We start from the raw sequence: 21,881 nt of genomic DNA on the forward strand, positions 1-21,881 counted from the left end.
TTCAAATGTTGAATGCTTAGCCATGAAGCATCTGTTTTTGATAGCAGAAGTAGCATGATCAGAGAAGACAGATTTAATGTGCAGAGCTTAATAAGGGGGCGTAGCAGGAGCTCTTTCATGCCGATGTTTACGGCCTGTGGCTGTGCTAACGATGCCTCTTCCTCTGACAGTTTTCGTTGCTCTCTTTTATAGGTGTCAGGAGGCATTTACCCCAAATCTGGTGTTGGCTACTTAAGACATATACCCTGTGGATAGCGGAACCCATTCGTTGTCACATAAGCAACAACAGTGGAGCGAAAAATGGAGAACAAAACCTCAGGAATGAGTGAGCGGTTCCACGTGAACTGCAGTATGTCTGGAAGACACGGCTTCATCTTCACCTTCATTCCCGTCGTCTATGGATGCAATTTTGTCATAGGGGTCATTGGTAATAGCATGGTGGTGGCTGTCCTCTACCGCTACATGAAGCTAACAACAGTAGCGAACGTCTTTGTGCTCAATCTAGCTATATCAGACCTTACCTTCCTCATTACGCTGCCATTGTGGGCCACTTTCACAGCCACGGGTTACCACTGGCCGTTCGGCACCTTTCTGTGCAAGGCAAGCGCAGGACTGGTCATCTTCAACATCTACACTAGCATATTCTTCCTCACCGCTCTTAGCATTGACCGATATCTTGCTATCGTGCATCCGGTGCGCTCCAGACGGCAGCGCACACTTCTCTACGCTAACCTCACGTGTGTACTCATATGGCTGTTTGCCTTGCTCCTCAGTGCACCTACAGCGCTAAGCAGGAGTGTGTATGACTATGGGAACTCGACTTTGTGCGCTGTGTGGCACCACAGTGAGCAGATACACTTCTTAGTTACCCTTAGCGTGCTAAAAAGCGTTCTAGGTTTTCTCGTGCCGTTCCTCGTCATAATCACCTGCTATTGCCTCATCGGTCGCGCACTACTGGATTCCAGGGGTGTGTTGAGGAAAAGCGTTCGCTCTCGGGAGGATGAAACATTGCGGATGATAGCCGCTACTGTGCTAGCGTTCTTTGTTTGCTGGGCTCCTCACCAAGCTTTCCACTTCATGGAGCTGCTGGCCATGCTTGGCGTGGTGGAAAACTGCCAAACACTGGATGTTATTGACACAGCCATGCCATTTACCATCTGCATCTCCTATTTAAACAGTTGTGTAAACCCCATTCTTTATAGCTTTGTTGGACAGAACTTTCGCAAGAACCTACTGAGGTTGCTAGGCTGTGGGTCTGGACAAACTAGCAGTCACTTTAGCATTAGCTCAAAGATGAATGTCCATTCCCAATGTACCTCTGGACTGCTCAATCCAACAAGCAACAAGAATGATCTAACACCCACTGTTAAGACATCTTAGATGGAAAAGGCATTGCTGAAATGTTGTATTTTTCTGTGTTTTGGGGATTTTAAGGTACTGCCAAAGCACAATGCTAGTTAGTTATGTTACTGTATCAGTAACAGTTCTCAGAACTTAGAATAATAGAGCTCAAATGTCTGTGCCTTTAGACTTTTCACAAAGATGTGTTATCCTGCAGGTAGTCCCTTGTGAAAAAAGCAAGTACACATCAGCATACTAGAATACATATTACAGAAATAGTATATTTTAGGAGAATATACTTCAGTGCAAACTGAATTTCATGTTTTCGTACAGTTAATTGCATGATTCTTGCAAAATTCTGATGTTAAAATATGGTTAAAGTCTGCTTTTGAATGTACTGTAAGTGTATTTATGATAAACTTAATAAATATACTTTAATGTCATTTCTATTGAAACTTGTAGGCTATGTTATGTATATATATATACAGTGTGTGTGTGTCATATTATATATCAAAGTGCACTTTTTAAAAGTGTAAGTAAAAAAGTCTTGGAAGTGTACCCTCTTTAAGTACACTTAAGTGGCCTTTTATTCCATTGATATCTGCAAGTGCATTAAGACCTCATATGCACATTCAATACACTTTTCCACAAGGGGCTACTGTAGTTATAGACATGTTGATTTTAACCATAGACAGTAAAAGAAATGGACACAGCGACCCCGTTGATTTCAACGGAGAGAGTTGAAGCCCAACATGGGCACTCACTTCCTGATAGCCAAGCGTTCTGCACAGGCTCAAACTGAGCTTGACGACGTAGTTGTCACGTGAGCAACCGTTCTGACCTTTTAGTAGCTGTGCCGGGACAAATCTGAATTGAAATCTGAAACAAATCTGTTGTTGAAATATTTTGTCCCGTTGCTTTTATGAACTCTCTATCTATGGGCTTCTCCCTTGACTTTATGTCTCCATGTCCACCCGATTGCCTCATAGACAGTAAATGATTGCCTACGAGCTTCTACTTCTGTCTATACGGTAATGTCTCTACTGTGCGACAGAGCGTCCCGTGGTTATGACGCAATCATTAGCCTATTTTTACAAGAATGGCTTCTACGGGGCCATAACGTAAGATACAAAGTAATGGAGCCTTTTTTATACATTGTCGTGTTTCTTTAGAAATAAATAATGGACAAATGGAGTCTTTGGACGCCTCAGATGTAAAGTTATTCGCTGTCAAAGTGACGCCAAAATTAATGGGAGTCAATGGGATGCTAACAGCAGGTGATAGCCAGCCACAATGGCGGCCCCCGGAGGCAGCTTCAACTTCCGGCTGATGGATTACCCTTGATTTTAACTAACTTACTCAGCAAGATTATCTTCAAATTGCTCTGTCATGACTGCAGTTGATCTCACTACTCGTTTATTCTAATACCCACTATAGCGCCCCTTGTGTCAACACTGAGAATGCATCGATTAATCATAGAATAATTCAATTAAATTGGAATTTGAGTACATACACTGAAATATTATGATATAAATACTGTATATATATATAACTTAACTTTATATTGTGTGAGACATGTTCTCTACATATTCTTTGAACTTTCTCTCTACAGGTTGCCTTGGTGATACCAGGTGATTGTTATATGACTAATGAACTGCTGCTCAAAATGAACTTGTTTGTTACCATGATGAAATAAAGGCTTTTTAACTTTTTCAACATTTTTCGAGTGCCTTGGAATATCTTTATTTTTTTAATTGAACCATTCCTTACATCCAAAAAACACCGCGATAAGGAATTTACACCCCGCGCAGCACAGACAAATTAAGATATTTTTAATGAAATCTGAGAGATTTCTGTCCCTCCATTGACAGCTACACAACTATCCATTTGACGCTTAAAGTTCATAAAGAGAGAGTAATATGAAACGATTGGTTTAGTCCAAATTTTCTGAAGAGACTGGATCACTTTATATGATGAACAGATTGAATGTAGGCTCTTATTCACTCTTTATTATTTCTTCATTTGTGTTTCGAAGATGAACGGGAAGTCGAGTAATTGATGACAATTTTTTTTTTCACTTAACTATCTCTTTAAGTGATCTGGAAACTTGACCATATCACATTCATGACTATATCGTGACCATATTATAAATAATGTTTCATGTGTGCTCATGCAAAATAAAAATAAAAATAAAAAAAATAAGATTTTCTGTAATAATTTCTATTCCCAATAACAGACCACATAAAACACTAATTTAAAATAACTAACTAAATAAATAATATAAAGGGTATTGCATATTGCCAAAATATGTATATGTATAGGTGCTAACATATACATAATTGTCTTGGTTACTCTGCTTTCTATGCTTTAAATAAGGTCTACTTTTACTTAAACCAAGATATAAGATATATTTAACTTATGACATATGAACAGTAATGTGAGATATTAAAAATTATATTTGAAGTCCCACTTTATATTAATTGTCTTTAATTACGATGTAGTACCATTTAAATGCATTATTTGATACAATGCACTTATTGTGTATGTACATGTTTTCACATTGTAGCCAGAGACTCCCACCAGCAAAAATAATACAACAGTTTGTACATAGTACAGTTAACATGACATATTACTCATCATCATCATAATCATCATCACATCATTTATCTCTGATATGATTGATTCTACATATGTGCAAATTCATTCTCTGTTACGGATAAAGCAAATTTAGACCTACACCCAAGTCATATGATTATTAGTTTGTTGATTACTCAATGTCATGTGGCTATTATATTTAAATAACTGTCTAGCTTGACTAAAGTGTTGGTATTTTGTTTTGTTTTCTCAAATGTCAAATGTTAACCCTGCAAGAAAAATAAATGTTAGTTGTGGTTAATTAAAAAAAAAGAAATCTCTCACACATATTAATTATTGGCTGTTTACTAATACTTATAAAGCACATATTAATGCCTTATTCTGCATGACCATATTCTACATCCCTTAATCCTACCCAAGACCTAAACTTACCAACTACCTTACTGACTATTAATAAGCAGTAATTATGAGTTTACTGAGGCAAAGGTCGTAGTTATTAGTGAGAATTGGACCCTAATATAAAGTGTGAACGTGCGAAAAAACAAATATAAAGGGACTATAGTTCTTTACTGCAACTATAATGTTTATACACTTTTTTTGTGGATAAGAAAATGAGTTGATAACTGTTTTTAAGGTATTTACTAATTCTAGATGTGAATGTAAAGCATATACACTGAACATAAAAAAAAAAAACCTTGTTTCAGATTGTCTGTCGAATATTTTTGTTTGGCAATATCATTTTTTAAGTTGTAACATTAATTCAATTCAATTCAATTCAAACTGGAGCTGACGAACGCTATTTACCGATACGATAACAGCAGAAACGCAGATGGGAAATAATTAGCATAGCTGCTGTTCATAATATTAATGCATTCGATCTGATTCAACAGTGGTATAAAAGGTAAGCATCATGTGAATGCTTGGCTGAAGAGATGTGTCTTTAATCTAGTTTTAAACTGGGACAGCGAGTCTGAGCCTCGAACAATATCAGGAAGGCTATTCCAGAGTTTAGGAGCTAAATGTGAGAACTCCCTCCCTCCTTTAGTGGACTTAGATATCCTAGGAATGACCAGAAGCCTCGAATGTAGTGATCTTAAAGAACGCGATGGATTGAAGGGCGATAGAAGGTCCATTAAATACACAGGAGCTAAACCATTTAGGGCTTTATAGGTCAGTAGTAATACTTTGTAACTGATACAGAACTTAATAGGTAACCAGTGTAGAGATGATAAAATTGGTGTTATATGATCATATTTTCTTGACCTAGTAAGAAATCTAGCAGCTGCATTTTGCACTAACTGTAGCTTGTTTATTGAGGATGCAGGACAACCAGCTAATAAAGCATTACAGTAATCTAGTCTCGAGGTCATGAATGCATGAACTAACTTTTCTCCATCAGAAAGAGATAGCATGTTAAGTAACTTAGCAATGTTAAGGCTCTTCTTGTAACATATGAAATATGATTTTCGAAAGACAAGTTGCGGTCTAGTATAACACCCAGGACTTTTACTGTAGTGGATAAAGTAACAGGACATCCTTCTAAATTAAAGTTATATTGTAAGAGGTTTTGTGGGTAGTTTTTTGGACCAATAAGAAATACCTCCGTTTTATCTGAATTTAATAGCAGGAAATTACACGTCATCCAGCATTTTATATCTTTAAGACACTCTGTCAATTTAGATAAGTTGGTGTTTTCATCTGGCCGTGATGAAATATATAATTGAGTGTCATCAGCATAACAGTGGAAATTAATTCCATGTTTTCTTATATTATTACCAAGTGGCAGCATATATTGAGAATAGCAGAGGGCCTAACACCGATCCTTGCGGCACTCCATAGTCTACTACATTAGTAGAAAATAATGTTTTGTATATTTCTTTTTTTTTCTCTATTTTTTTTTATATGCACATTCCATGGACAATTTTGTATTCACATTCAAACAGCAGTACATTTATATTTGGGAACAGTTAAATAAATGAATATTATAATTTTTTAGAACGATGGTCTCCTGTTAAGGTTTTCTTCTCTTAGTGAACATTTAGGCGACAGTCTTTTAACAGGTTAATGATTGAAAGAGGTGCATTTGAAGCTGTTGTCACCTCAAATCATATATAGCTAAAAATATCTTGAACAGCATGTGCAAAAGGTGACTAATAATTGATACATATGAAGGCATTCTGGAGGTCAGTATTGGGCGGTCCTTGATGGCCTGACATTATAAAAAGAGATCTGTGTGCGGAGCAAAAAACACACAGGCAAAATGAAGATCCTTTTGCTCTTGGGATTGGTGGCTGTCGCTCTCTGTGAGCCAACCAGATTTGTGGGGTAAATTCTTAAACACTTTTCTCTGTTGAACCAAAAAAGATTACACTATGTGGAACTAATATCCAATATGGTAAAGCATATCTCTCTCCACACTTTCCTAGCGATAAAGTCATCCGCCTGACACCTGCAAATGACGAGCAAGTGACAACCATCAAGGAACTGGGACAAAAAGTCAAGGTAAAATGTAAACTCTTATTTATTATAGAAAATATTGTTTCTTTTATTTCATGTATTCATACTTTGCACAGAAGCCCTGAACAGCAAGATTAAAACAAATCTCTGTCAAAATTTTACCTTTTTGTCCTTAAAAACATTTCCATGTGGGACCAACCTTGGCCACCAGGTGGCACTATCAGCAAGCATAAAATCTAATGCTTAAAAAGTGAATGTCTGTTACTTTATCTGTTGATTTATAGTTGAATAATATAATTACAAGAACTGTAACCCAAAATTGAATGCAATGTTACCACGTCTTCCAATACAACAAATCTCTCTATGAAATGAATATACCTCAAGATACAAGTATAATGGCATCAATATTTCCATTGATGAAGGTCATTAAACAATTAGAAATAACTCCACTTGTCAAACATTATAGAAAAACATATATGGCACGCATTTACTTGTGAAAAAAAGAGCATGCAGAACGATCTGAGATCCATGCATGTAGCAAGTACCCATTAGGGTGAATTCAGGCTGATTGGGACACTTTTTCCCAGTCATCTCAAAGGCAAAAATTGTTCCAATCAACCTTAATTCACCCCTATGCAATTTAAACAAAAATATCTGGACAATAAATGCCACATTAAACCAAGTATTACTGATAAATGTTTAATTCAATGCACTTTTTGAGACATTGCTTGAAATCATGAATGGTTTTTGTTTTAAACAATGACTCTGCTGCACCCTCAGGTGGATTTCTGGAAACCTGACAGTCCTGACCTTGTGACCGTTGGCATGAAGGTTGACATTCATGTTCCTGCAGCCCAGCTTGACATGGTCTTCACCATTTTACAGCAGAGTGGCATGGAAGCTAAGTAAGTATTTGACAAACATGTAAGTCGCCTTAGACTTTGAAACGAACAACACAGCAAATGAGTTGCTTCATACGGTATAATGACATGGCAGTCCAAAAGTACTCTACTTCAAAGAAAGACAAGGGGAATTTCCCCTCAAAATAAGGTAATTTTTGATATTCTTGGGATTTATTAGCTGGTGGTCTTTGCAGGGTCATGTTTGAAAATCTTCAGGATGCTGTGGAGGATCAGATGGACAACAAGAGGGTGACGAAAGCCCATGACTACACAAAGTACCACAACTGGGCGACGGTATGACTGCCAGTGCACTCATAATTCCCCTTAAACTTTTTTTTTCTCCACTCCAGGTGTGTAATTTTTTTTTTTTTTTACTCACCTTCAGATTAATGACTGGGCAATCTCCATCAGCTCTGCCAATTCTAACCTGATCAGCAGGCAGGTGATCGGGAACACTTATGAGGGACGCCCCATGCACCTTCTTACGGTAAAGTCCTAGATCACTTTACAAAACTCTCTGTTATACCCTCTTGAAAAAGTAGTACACTTAACACACTTTTAAAAATAATTCTTATTATGGAAATGATTTCAAATAATACACATAAGTGTGAATTGAAAGTAATGTTTACATATTAATTGCATGCAAATGTATTATAAATATATTAAATGCAATTGTTCAAATGCTGACCTTTAGAGTGCATTTTTTACCCACTTAAGTAGGATTTAGATCTTTATAGGTACTCCATAGGTATTTTCATAGTAACTTCTACTGTCTATGAATATTGTTAAAGTGTACTGCCGAATGTCCTGAGAAGTATTTACTACGGTGACCTAGAGAGCTCAACGCGCTGAAACTGAAGAAAACACATGCAAATAGAAAAAACACCCGCAAATTAAGAAAACATCTTCTTCAGTTTTACAACAAATGTGTGCTCCAAATACTCACAACACAACCAAATACAGAAACACGCTGCAAAAGTTCCCAACACATCCAAATACAAAAACACGCTGTGCGAATAGAACAGAACACAACGGAAATGTTTCCAAGGAACCCCAATAAGTGACGAACCCGGCAATGCATCAAAAAAAGTGCACTTTTTAAGATTTAAAGTACACATTCTGTACAATTAAGTTCACTTCTTTTTCACAAGGGTATGATCAAGTCAGCACCTGATATATGACAGTTTTGAGATTACCTGCATTGATTACAATATGAAAACATTGTTAAACCCAATACTAAATATGGTTAGTTTTTACAATAAAAACACTTGACATTTTTCTCTTCCAGATTGGAAAGAAGACAGGCTCTGCTAAGCCAGCTGTCTTCATGGACTGTGGCTTTCACGCCAGAGAATGGATCACTCATGCTTTCTGTCAGTGGTTCGTAAACGAGGTACAGGATAAAGCATTTGTTTTTGAATGAATGTCTTTCAAGAGATCTGTGAATCTAAACTTAATTGTACTCATGGTCAGGCTGTGTCCACCTATGGAAGTGATCCTGAGATGACCAACCTTCTCGATAGAATGGACTTCTTTGTTCTGCCTGTCTTCAACATTGATGGCTATGAATACACCTGGTCCAATGTAGGTTCATAACATTTGTGTTACCAAAATATATTATTCATATTGTGCTGTAAATTGATATATGCTCTGGCATTACAAGACAAAAGTTACTGAATGTATGTCTCATGAATGAAAACTTATCAGTTTTTCTTTAGCCAGCATTAGCATTTCCGTTCTTCCTGTATTTACAACTTTCAGTGCCGATAGCAATATGGAGTTAGACTTTTCACTACCTATTATTTTTCACTATCTAGCAATCAACATGATCATGTCTTGAGTTTTATGTAAATTACACTAACCGTAGTCATTTTGAATTAATTCCCTTACCTGTCCAACACAAAAGATGCAACTCGGGCATCACTATTCAGGATTTTCTCCGCAATGATTATCTTGACGTTTATTGAAACACAGCGGATCACGTTATTTAAAAGACAAACATTTTTTTAAATGAAATTAATGTAGGACTATTGCATGCATTATTTTAGTTGTATAATGTTTTTATTTAATATTTTGTATTTGTAGGGGATTTTATGGTACTGAAATACATTTATGCAGTATTTAGTTATAATCCATTTATGTAGGCTACTTTTTGCATAGACCTGAAAATAAAATTTCTCACTGTAATAACTCTGAATGCTTTGGAGTACATACTTAAAGGGATAGTTCACCCAAAAATGAAAATTCTGTCAGTAATTACTCACCCTCATGTTGTTCCAACCCCGTAAGACTTTCGTTCATCTTCGAAACACAAATTAAGATATTTTTGATGAAATCTGAGAGCTGGATCACTCCTCCATAGGCTTCTAAAGGGATCGAGCTCTCAGATTTAATCAAAAATATCTTAATTTGTGTTTCGAAGATGAACGAAAGTCTTACGGGGTTGGAACAACATGAGTAATTACTGACAGAAGTTTCATTTTTGGGTGAACTAACCCTTTAAGTTTGGTCTCTTTTAAAGACAACACTTGACAGATTATTGCTGAAGGGGAAAAAGTAAAACGTCATAAAAACGTATCAAGCCAAGGCACTCGAGAACTTAAGTACATATATATATATATATATATATATATATATATACCGACACATTTTTTTGTTTGTTTTTTTTGGCTTTTTTAGTTTTATTGTGTGTGTGTGTTTGTGATCACATAGCAAGTGCCAAATCCTTTAACAAGTTGCGTACCATTCCAAAGAAGGAAAAAAAAAATAACATTTTCGATTAAAAATTTAAAAATGTGCCGAACAGCACCATGGGTAAAATTAGCAAAAAAAAAAAAAACGGTTTCACTTTATTTGGATGGTCCCTTTAACACGTTCAGTTGACTATAAGTAACGTTGCACCAACATCTCTCCTTACTCTCACTAGAGTGTTAGTAGAGTATTAGTAGACTGGTAGGGTTAGGGTTAGAATAAGTTGATATGTAGTTGCAAAATTACTTATAGTCTGTAGAATGTCTCTTGGAGGACATTCACAATAAAGTGTTAGCAGATATTGAGCAGACAGTCTACTGATACTCTAATGAGAGTTAGTTGACATTTAGTTGCAAAGTTACTTAGAGTCAACAGAATGTTCAAAAGGGACCATCAAAATAAAGTGTTACCTTTCATTTTAGATTTGTATAATTTATTTTTAATCCTTTCAATTAATTCTAAAACAGTGTGTCTGCCCAAACATTGAGTGTTCATTGATTTAGGAGATGTGTTGTTATATATACAGTGTGTATATATATGTATATGAAGAGTGAAAAATAATGATCTGAATTTTTTTTTTTTTTTTCATATAGAACAGGATGTGGAGAAAGACTCGATCCAAGAACAGTGGCACCACCTGTATCGGTACTGACCCCAACAGAAACTTTGATGCTGGATGGTGCAGTGAGTACATGCTTCCTATTAAAGCTATTGTGATTAACTAATAGTATACTAGAAATCAAGTCAAGAGTCCACATGACATTGCTCAACAAGCCTAACGGGTGAGGCTTCCTTGGTCTACCATTTTCCCCACAAAGAACATGCAGGTTGACCACCAGCTAAAGGTTTGTTGGTGAAAAGCAATGCTATGCCAGCCAGACCTGCACCAAACCACACTGGTCCAAGATGGCTTGGGACGAGATATAAATTAGTCCTAAACAGAAGAGCAGACAAAAACCTGACAAATATCTTGAAATAAAACATCTGAACAATGTCTTGATGCGTGGTAACTATAGTATAAACAGAATAATTGACTCGATTAAATTGTCAGAAATCACCTCGGGTGATCATTATTTTTCTAATAATTCCACAGCCGTTGTCAATTATTCCTTACACAAAGTATGCCGTTAACGTTCCAGCCACTGGAGCTTCCAGCAACCCTTGCAGTGATACCTACTGTGGAAGCAGCCCAGAGTCTGAGATTGAGTCCAAGAATTTGGCCAACTTTATCCGCACCAACAAGTCTATCATCAAGGCCTACCTGACTGTCCACTCATATTCCCAGCTGCTCCTCTTCCCCTATTCCTACAAATATGGCCTGGCTGCTGACCACTCAGAGCTGGTACCTGTTCATAAACACTTACACACATGCGTTAAATGTTCATATAATGTGAGAATTTGTTTGACTGACCTGAGCCTTAACTTAACTGAGCCTTATCTTTCTTTGTAGCTGAGTGTGTCTCAGGGAGCTATTGCAGCTTTGCGCACCCTGTACGGAACCAAATACACTAGCGGCCCTGGTGCTACGACCATCTGTGAGTATAAAGAGTCCAAGATAAAAGCTCTGATCCAAAACCTATGAAGTGAGCTGCCTGCTTCCACCTAGGCATCTATCTAACACAAATGATGTGAATGTAGATTTGTCTAGGCATCTTCTAACTTGAAAGGGACCTCACAATTCACAGTTGATTCCAAAATATGTTAGCTTGTTGCTAAGCTAACAATGCTAAGCTAGGATTTTCCTATTGACTTTTGGAGAAAATATTCTGTGACCAACTATTGTTTCTCTCTGAGTTTAGGGATAACTTATGGGTAGGGTTAGGTTTTGGGGGAGGGATATGGTTAGGACGATCAACAAAATATGTTGATCCACAAACATGTCTGTCCTGGCAAAATCACCTGCTAACGTGTTAGTGTTTTTGGCCTGTAAAAATGTCATCCCACAAGCTATAAGCATAAATACAAAGCACATAAATATGAGATAAATAATTTGTAATGAAGCTATAAACTATATTGTAACTATACCCAGCTCACTAGGTTTTGTAACAGGGAATTTCAGTGTTTTCAAAGAGATTGTAGTCATATTCATACATTATTAATCTTTTAACCTCTAACATAACTTAAAACAGTGCTTCTTAAACTGTTCATACAAAGTATAATTTCAGATTAAATCAAACCGTCCAGCTATATGTAGCACGAGTGCTCTATTTGAACAAGCTATATTAATTTTTAACTTATATATTCTATTAATAATATATTCTATTATTATATATTTTTTTAATGTTTTATAAAAATATTTATATTATTATGCCTATACATTATATAGTAAATCAAATTTAAAAAATACACTCATGGTGTAGCCTACAATCTGCGAGTGCTATGTACTACATATACAGTTTGACCAAGAAAACATTGTTTCAGATCGGGAGCCATTTTGCAGGTAGTGAGCAGATTTTTGGGTTTCACATTATTTTGATGGTCCCTTTAAAACATTCTGTTGACTATAAGTAACGTTGCACTTACATGTCTACTAACTCTCATTAGAGTATTAGTGGAGTATTAGTAGAGTATTAGTAGACTGGTAGGATTAGGGTTAGAATAAGTTGACATGTAGTTGCAAAGTTACGTATAGTCAGAATGTCTGTTGGAGGACCTTCACAATAAAGAGTAAGCAGATATTGAGCAGACAGTCTACTGATACTCTAATGAGAGTTAGTTGACATGTAGTTGCAAAGTTACTTATAGTCAACAAAATGTTCAAAAGGGACCCTCAAAATAAAGTGTTATGCATTTTTGCTGACGTGTGCTTCCCTAAACATGAGCTTTGTCACTGCAGACCCGGCTGCTGGTGGCTCTGATGACTGGGCTTATGACCTGGGTGTGAAGTATTCATACACCTTTGAGCTGCGTGACGAAGGACGCTACGGGTTCCTGCTGCCCGAGTCCCAGATCAAGCCCACTTGTGAGGAGACCATGCTGGCTGTCAAATACATCGCTAGCTATGTGCTCAACAACCTGTACTGAGAGGGAACTGTCTGGAAGAAAGCCTTGCGAATACATCAGGGTTTGTTTCTTATAAAATGGAACATGACTGTGCATTCTGTGACATCAAATCATTGCAAATCTCAAAATACCATGATCAGTAAAGCAATAAAACACAAAAGTCTGTTTGTTGAATAATATATAATACAAAGTATAATATGATGGGTACATTCATTAGATAGAAGCGATTAACAGCTATTTATACCATCCAAAATATACAGTGCATGGCGCCAAAGAGTATATATATATATAAAGTCGCATTTGCAAACAAACGAGGCTTGATATTTTGGCAGAAATAACTTGGTTATTTTTTAGTGGATGTATGGAGTCAGTTCCCCTCAAGTTCTCTGTGGTTCAGAGGAAACACAATTCAGAACTGCTGTATGAACATGATCCTCTGACAACTGACATTTTGTCTTAATTTTGAAAAATATACATTCATTGTGTTATAATTTGAAACCTAACAAACTTTTTTTTTTCTTTTTTTTTTTTTGCTTGAATTGTGTGTTTGTGCCATTGATCTATACTATATACAAATAATTGGGTTGTGCTAAATGTATCTAAAATAAATTAACCCTTTAAGTGTCACCCCCCTTTTTTTGAATATACATGAAAATGCACATTTCAAACTTAAAAGGTTGTAATTCAAGAATGCTTTGGAATATAGACGTAAGATTGGTCTCGTTTTAAAGAAGAAATTTGGCAGATTTTTGTAGAAGTGAAATAAATTAAGAAAGTGAAACAGAAAAAAAGTTATAGAAGTTTGAGTTTATGAAAATGTATAATGTAAAAAATTTAATTATATTTATATTTTATATAAAATATATATTTTCAAAACCTGGGAGACTCTAAAACTGCAAAAAAAAAAATCAAAGTCAAAAATCTGAACAAGTTGTGTTTCAAATTTTAGGTTGATATCTCAAAAAATGAGCTTTCAGTAAGATTTTGTTTGGGCGCAGTACCAAACTTTTTCACTAGATGACAACCAGACTCCATTACTGCCCATATTAGGGCGCCTCCATTTCCACATGTGTTTTGAGTGATATGAACCATTATTTTCACAATTTTCATACAATTTATGAAGTAGACATCCTATTCAGAAGTAATATGAGAAGTTTGGCAGATTTTGATATGAATTCAACCTCTAAGAAACACAAAAAGAACAAGTATGTGCGTTATAGCTTCCTGCCACCTCACAAATGGTGAATCTATAATTTTTTTCTTTATATTTAAACAATTTTCAGACCTTTTTTTCTAAAATAATTGAATAGATGCTATCTTTTTGACTCTTAGCATGAAAACAAACTGGGGTTTCTACCCTTCTTTCATGATTTTTCATGTTCACCACTATTTCAAAATAAAGGTCTAAACACGCCTTAGGAGTATGAAAATATTCTTGTTGCAAATTGATAAATTATGGCTGCTCTGTAATTCATTTTGAAAATCAATCACCAAATATGGAAACTAGAGATTGTAAGCTTTCAAATGATATATAGTTTGTCAAGATTAGTTTAGGTTTAGTATAGGATATTACTGTTTTAAAAATGTAATGGATTTGGGCCCACCGGTGGGCCGGTGACACTTAAGGGTTTTTTGTTTGATATTATTATATAATGCAAATACATTTAAACATCTTGAGAGTGCAAGTATTTCTGGGTCTGTTTATACCGTACTGTCATCCTGCTTCACTCATAACAATTCAATGCCACACTTTTCTGTAATGCCAGGTGTTGGTGACTGATCATCTATTACACAGCATAACATGGAAATTAAAATTGGGATGTAAACACATCAAATGTAGGTAACTGTTGTACTCTGAGAGTGAACACTGGGGGAGAACAGATTCAGGATAGTTTTTTTGAGTACAAGTCTCACCACTTGATGTCTCTCTTTCACAACAATCATTTTAAGGCACAATTTTAACACATGGGCTGCATCCGAAACAGCATACTTCCTATATTAGAGGTGAAACACAGTATGTGAAGAATGTCCAAATTCACAGTACTCATGAAAGAGTAGGCAAAAAGTACCTGGATGACCTACAGTACTTCTTCCAGTGAGGTTCTGAAGTGTACGATGGACACTTTACTATCCCATGAGGCCACAGGAGAGGATTCGTGAATGGCAGTGAAGTGACGTAACTGACGCTGTTAGGTTACATGGTGAATGTAGGCCTAAAACGTCCAGATTACATTCACACTACACATTCATAGTAGACCGTCATTTTTTATGAAGTAAATACTTAATTCAAAATAAGTACTCAAGAGAGTTTGCAATTTTGGACACAGCCATGCTTTTGTTCTCTTCAAGATAGAAGAGTGTCTGAAAGCAGTTTCCCAATACTATGAAGGCACCTTTTTTTATTGAAACTGGTTAGGATCTGCGGCCCAACTTAGGAAATGGAGGCCCTGCGTCCCTAATTGCCCTAATTTGGAAAAGGGGACAATCTGCATAATAAGGTCAGAAAAAAAATCCCCTGGAAATCAATTTAAAGCTCCAGTCCGTACCTTTTTTGGGTTAAAAATGATCCAAAATAATATTGTGTTCAATATGTGTTCAAAACTCTCTACTTGCCTTAGCTCGATTCAAAACGGTAGGCTTGTAATATGTTTTTAACTCCAGTGGTACTGGTGGATTTCCGTGGGAGATTCGAGCATGTCTTAGCATCATTACGTCACATCTGAACACACATAAAGAAGGAGTCTTGGCTAGTAGGCTATATTGTGTGTGAGGATGTTGGAGATTTATAGCCTTTTCTCACAGCACTTGATATAATTAAACTTATCAATTTGATGGCGGATCCAGAAAGGTTTAAACGGCAGTGACAACTAGAGATTCACCCGCTGTAAAATGCATAAGTCTTCGTTCGGACTTCGGAGTGGCTACAGAAAATAAGAGACTGCAACCGGCCCATGCGAAAACAAGGATAATATCGGAAGGGCATTAAATGTAGTCACGTAATGCTGATGTTGTTAACATTAACAATTTGAGAGCAAAGAATAATTTGCACGGTTTGACGTGATATGATAAGCGATCGTTAGATTTAATCAGCGCGATTTACTGCAATGCTTTTTTCCCCTTGGTCAGAACAAAAGTGGATGTTACTTGTTCAGGTGACATTTTCCGGTGAAAATGTTTATGTTGGTCATACTTCCAAAAAGTAGAATCTGTGATTCTGAATGCCAGTATCCACACTGGCGCGGTGACTGACAGCTGCACATTCTCCTCAAAACATTGGATTCATCCGCGCTGTGCCGTGCCGAGGTACAACTCACGTAAAGTTGATAATTCCGCGAATAACTGCAATTGTAGATTTCGAACCGAGATGGCGACAAAGAGGAAAAACTGCGGACCGCAGCTTTAAAAAAGCAAGAACTGAGGCAGCTGGCCAGTTCTCATTATCGGGCAGCTACTATTATTGACCAACTGTTTCCTAGATACAGATGCTCTTTCTCCATTGGGTGTAAATATATCAGTTTTAAGGATCTATTTTCAGTTTTCACACTAAAATCCTTTTTACCGTGGGCCACCTTTTGTCATTGGGCAAATATCACTTAAATGCACAGGTCTTGTAATATATATGACTCTGATGCCATCTAGTGGTGAGTTAAAGGGGCCATAGACGGTGTTTCACTTTTCTGTGTGTGTGTGTGAGGAATTCAATAATTTATGAATTAAAAGGGATTTAAGGGAACAAAGAATGGCAAAAGAAGTCTATCTAATTGTAGTTATGTAGTAATCAATTTCAATTGTTTGCAAATAATATTTTATTTTAAAATGTGATTTTAAAATATTTTTTATTTTAAAATGTCTAATATGTCAAAAATGCTAATGTTTCTTGTCTCGTCACATTCAGTTATGAATTACATGAACCATAAAAGCATATTTTCAATTCAAAAAGACCCGTCTTCTTTGATTTTAATGGCCATCTTGATCATTTTGATATTGACCAGCCATGTCTCAACAGACCCCTCTGTTAGACTGCTGAGGCAGAGCAGCCTAAAAAGTGAATCAAACATTTTCATAGTTCAGACAAAATCTCATACTGTAGCTCAGACAAAATCATTGGCTCTGGTAACAGACAAAGCAATAGTGAGACATGGTAAAATCATTGTTACTCACACTTGTGTTGTGACATTACTGTTGGATCCAATAGTCGGTACTGTATCAACTTTTATTTTCAGTCTCTCTAAAAAGCCTGCGTCGAACTGTGACTTGTTTAAAAATTAATCTGACGTAAAATGAAGCAAATAAACGCACAGTGTATTACTGATGTATGGAAGCTTTATTTTGTCCACGGAATAAAAAATAAAAAAAGGTAATTGCGACTTTTTATTTCCCAATTCTGCCTTTTCATCTCACAATTGCAAGTTTATATCTCGCAATTCTGACTTTTTATCTCACAATTGCGAGTTATAAAGTCACAATTGCGTGATATAGTCATAATTGCGAGTTATAAAGTCAGAATTGCGTGATATAAAGTCCCAATTGTGAGTAATAATGTCAAAATTGTGAGATATAAACTCACAATTCGGACTTTTTCTCAGAATTGCATGTTTACAACACACAATTGTGAGTTTATATCTCACAATTCTGAGAAAAGATTAATTTTTGAAATAACCTCACAATTGCTTGTTATAAAGTCAGAATTGCAAGATATAAACTCGCAACTGGGTGTTATAAAGTCGCAATTATCTTTTAAAATGTTTTATTCTGTGGCGGAAACAAGCTTTCATACCGAAGTGGAACTGTGCTAAAGTTCTCCCTTGCTTGCTTAATGTTACGATCACAAGGAAGGCAATGCATTGACTGTTTTTCCACAATTTGGCACTGCAAAACATCATGATGTAGAAGTAGGCGTTGATCTTCTTCTGCAGAGGTGGTCTTTCAGCACGCAATGATGTCATACTGTGACAAAGTCCAAAACTAGTCGTTTTGGGAGCTTGGTTTCATTAAAAGCTGTTATTGGACTAATGAGGAAGTTTTGAGTTCTGAAATGTACAGGATATTTTATAGTACAATGACCTCTTATATGTCAAAAAAATCAAGGACATTTTGATTTATCCATTCTTTAAATAACAGATAACAGATATACGGTAAGGCAAGTACAACAGGAGCAACCTATTAGCTCAGAAACCAATTTTCTAGCCAGAAATTGATATGGCTGATTATATAAGTAACCACCACAAGATGTCAGCCGGCTCAAACCCTTGTACTGCATATTTAATTTCAGTTGAAGACAGCAACTGTAACCATAAAAGTAAAGTGAAACTAACATAAAGGCTGCAATTAAACACAAGGAAAATTTGTGAAAACACAATGGTAACTCTTTAACATTAACATTAGTTAATACATCTAACCTGAACTATATGAGCAATACATTGTTAATATATTTTTTCAGTCCCTGCTCCAACACATGAGCCTGTGATCTTCAATTCTCATGATTGGATTGTTCAGGTGTGTTTAATTATGTTTGGAGTTTAACTCTGTTAAAGGGATAGTTCACTTTGAAATTAATTTTTGGTATGTTTTAGCTTACCTCAAGGGCAGGGATGTAGTGGAGGCTAAACGCACGTAAACGCCGTTTACGCACCTCCCAATATTCGGAAATAGCGTTTACCCACCTCTAAAGTGCGTTTATCCACCTCTAAATTGCGTTTATCCACCTCTAAATAGCTATAAATTAAGCTTATGTCGTTTTAGTTTCATATTGTTAATTATTAGTTTCTTAGGTTGTTAAACCTAAGACGAACTCTTTCATATTGCGCTGCATTACTGTCAGTGTTGTTGACTATTACTGACGGTGGTTGCGCTGTTGACGCTCGCGCAGCCTCTCGAGGAGAAATCTACACAAATGAGCGCACACACACACTCAGTTAACAACATACTGCCTATAAAAAATCTTAATGTGGAGTTTTTATATTTTTAACATATGTTAAGCAACCTCAATTATTTTTCCTGAACACCATCACGATTGAAAATGTGACATTGATTTCCTACAACAGTTCAATAAACAGTTAAAATTAAGTCACTTACATTTTAGATGCAATATTGGCTGTTTTTCGTTTTCAGCAGCGAAAATAGTTCCAAACAAAAATCACAGCAGAACCACGGCGCATCTCACAGGAACACTCAACCTGTTTTCATTACTGAATGATTCAGCATTTTGAACGAATCGATTGAGTCAAAGATTTAATGACCCATTCATAAACATCTGTCTCAATCTTGAATGAATCAGCCGTTTGAACAAATCGTTTGAATCATGAATGAATCAATGACTCACTCATTAAGACGGTCGCCTGCCGCCACCTACTGGCGGTTTGTGTTATGTTTAAAAGTAGATTATTCTTTCCAACGTTTCTTATTTGTAAATTTAAATCAATTTCATAACATTATTTTATGCAATTGTAATTTTTCAGTGTAAATGATTTAATTTGATAAGCCCTATAGTGTCTTATTATTCGAAATAATTGAATTTATTGATCAAATTTAGGAATTTAAAATGAAAGATGAAGCATACATTTAATAATATTGGGGAGGGGATGCCCTTTAAAGGTGCAAATATTACAATATGCCGATTTAAACATCAAAGCTAATTGAACACTGATGAGAATATTGTTTCAGAATAAACTAAAAAAAAAAAAAAAAAAAAAATCCTGACGAGAAACTTTTTTACTCGGACAAGTGAATGACAGATTTACTTGTCCTAAGGTCAGGACAAGCGTATGAAAAGGCTTAATGTCGAGCCCTGCCTAATAGCAATGTCATCAGGACATCAGGATACACATACGCAGTGGCCCACCTTACCGGGTGACCATGTCGTGGTCCACCAGAATTTATAGTTTACCCACCTCTTTTTTTACCACTACACCTCTGCTCAAGGGCATCCAAGATGTAGGTGTCTTTGTTTCCGCAGTAGTTTCAATTTTGATATTTTTAGGTCAAACCGTTCTTGTCTGTCAGTCATATAATGCAGGTCTATGGTCACCACCTCAAAGAGCATGCACAGAGAAGTCCAAATTAACATGATTTAATGACTCGTAAATGTAAGTACACATTGATGGCCTAAGACACGAAACGAGCGGTTTGTGTGAGAAAACGAACAGTATTTATATCGTTTTTACCTCTTGTAAACACAGCCACGTCCAAGTGATCTGAGGTCGCCGGAAGTGATCTCTCGCGCGTGTACGTCACTCATACAATTGTTTTATTTATTCATTTTTTTAATTGTTTTCTTTTACAACGGTTTAAACATCCCGGATAAGCGCAAATTAGTACCATTTTAATTCGTCGTCTTACCTACAATCTCTGTTCTGTGTAAACAATGAGTGACGTACACGCGCGAGAGATCACTTCCGGTGTTTTCTGGAAAAGACCGAAGCGCCGGCGACCTCAGATCACTTGGACGTGGCTGTGGTTACAAGAGGTAAAAACGATATAAATACTGTTCGTTTTCTCACACAAACCGCTCGTTTCGTGTCTTAGGCCATCAATGTGTACTTACATTTACGAGTCATTAAATCATGTTTAATTTGGACTTCTCTGTGCATGCTCTTTGAGGTGGTGACCATAGACCTGCATTATATGACTGACAGACAAGAACGGTTTGACCTAAAAATATCAAAATTGAAACTACTGCGGAAACAAAGACACCTACATCTTGGATGCCCTTGAGGTAAGCTAAAACATACCAAAAATTAATTTCAAAGTGAACTATCCCTTTAAGAGTTTGAAATTCCTGCTGTAGAATGTAAATGTATGCAATAATAACCTCTGACCAGCAGGTGGCAAAATAAGCCAATAAATAAATGACCGGTCTCCATTGATTTTCAGTCAGCCATGTCTCAACACGTTACTGATTATCCATTTCAGTTGCACCACATATGTATGCTTGTCATAACATTTAGATTAGATGCATAGCATTTTATGACTCATCTCTGCAGTCATGAATTCTGCTCTGACTTGCACCAGACTTCTGACACATTAACAGGTATATTAGAACAGCACATGGATACCCGAAATTCTTGTCTGGGCCACCTATCTATTAGATATTTATGGTTTCTGGAGGAGCAGTGCCCACACAGAGACTAGCAGCTGACGCAAGACAGAGCAAAACTGTTCTGCAGATGCTAAGTTCACATGGAATAAAATAATATGTTCATGCTCCCCATTGTGTTTTTACATATTAAAATATAGGCTATGTAAGGAACTGGCATTAGAAATACATGTGAACGCATTGAAAATATGTATTGGTTCAGGATCCAACACATTTCTGAGATGTATCTTTTATGAAATCAGTTTTTTTTTTTTACTTTTCGCACTGCATTTAAGGTTAAACCTCTATTTTAACCCCGGGTAAAGGACCACACTTGTAATTTAGAAGGACTACTTTTTACAGGGTTATGAAACCCTGCTTATTCTTACCTTTATAGTCCGAAAAGTCCATTATTGAAAACTTGATAGTACAGTCAGTCAGTAGCCTTAGGGTACGTTTACATGACAACGTGTACTAAAAACTGAAAAGTTTTTCCTTTTCCTTTGTGTTGTTCACGAACAGACGTCAATGTTGTCAAAATGATTCCCATTCAGATGAATCTGCAAAAAAAAAAAATCTGGGGAACGTTTACACGACAACTATAAGCTTAAAACAAAGTTTTTGCTTTAAATTTTCCCCTTAAAGACGCATTGTCAAAACTATCCCCATTCAAATGGATCCGTGAATAAGACTAAAAACGCTGTATTCTGCTGCCAGACCGTTAGATGGCGATGAAGCACTACTGAACACGTAATCGA

At 36.3% G+C, this 21,881-nt stretch overlaps 2 protein-coding genes across 2 annotated transcripts; both read left to right on the plus strand.

Annotated features, from left to right (window-relative positions):
- Positions 1-246: 246 nt before the first annotated feature.
- agtr1b (angiotensin II receptor, type 1b) lies at positions 247-1,678 on the plus strand. Its single transcript, XM_056249803.1, has one exon. It carries the CDS (start codon positions 301-303, stop codon positions 1,378-1,380), a length of 1,080 nt encoding a protein of 359 aa, XP_056105778.1. The 5' UTR covers positions 247-300; the 3' UTR covers positions 1,381-1,678.
- Positions 1,679-6,151: 4,473 nt separating this feature from the next.
- cpb1 (carboxypeptidase B1 (tissue)) lies at positions 6,152-13,100 on the plus strand. Its single transcript, XM_056249923.1, has 11 exons — positions 6,152-6,261; positions 6,363-6,438; positions 7,174-7,298; positions 7,490-7,589; positions 7,681-7,782; positions 8,584-8,688; positions 8,769-8,879; positions 10,640-10,730; positions 11,186-11,388; positions 11,497-11,581; positions 12,883-13,100. The coding sequence occupies exons 1-11, from the start codon at positions 6,197-6,199 to the stop codon at positions 13,068-13,070; spliced, it is 1,251 nt and encodes a 416-aa protein (XP_056105898.1). The 5' UTR covers positions 6,152-6,196; the 3' UTR covers positions 13,071-13,100.
- Positions 13,101-21,881: the final 8,781 nt, after the last annotated feature.

The sequence above is a fragment of the Rhinichthys klamathensis genome, unplaced genomic scaffold, assembly GCF_029890125.1.
Source record: "Rhinichthys klamathensis goyatoka isolate OS25496 unplaced genomic scaffold, OSU_Roscu_1.1 h1tg000064l_1, whole genome shotgun sequence".
Lineage (NCBI taxonomy): Eukaryota > Metazoa > Chordata > Actinopteri > Cypriniformes > Leuciscidae > Rhinichthys > Rhinichthys klamathensis.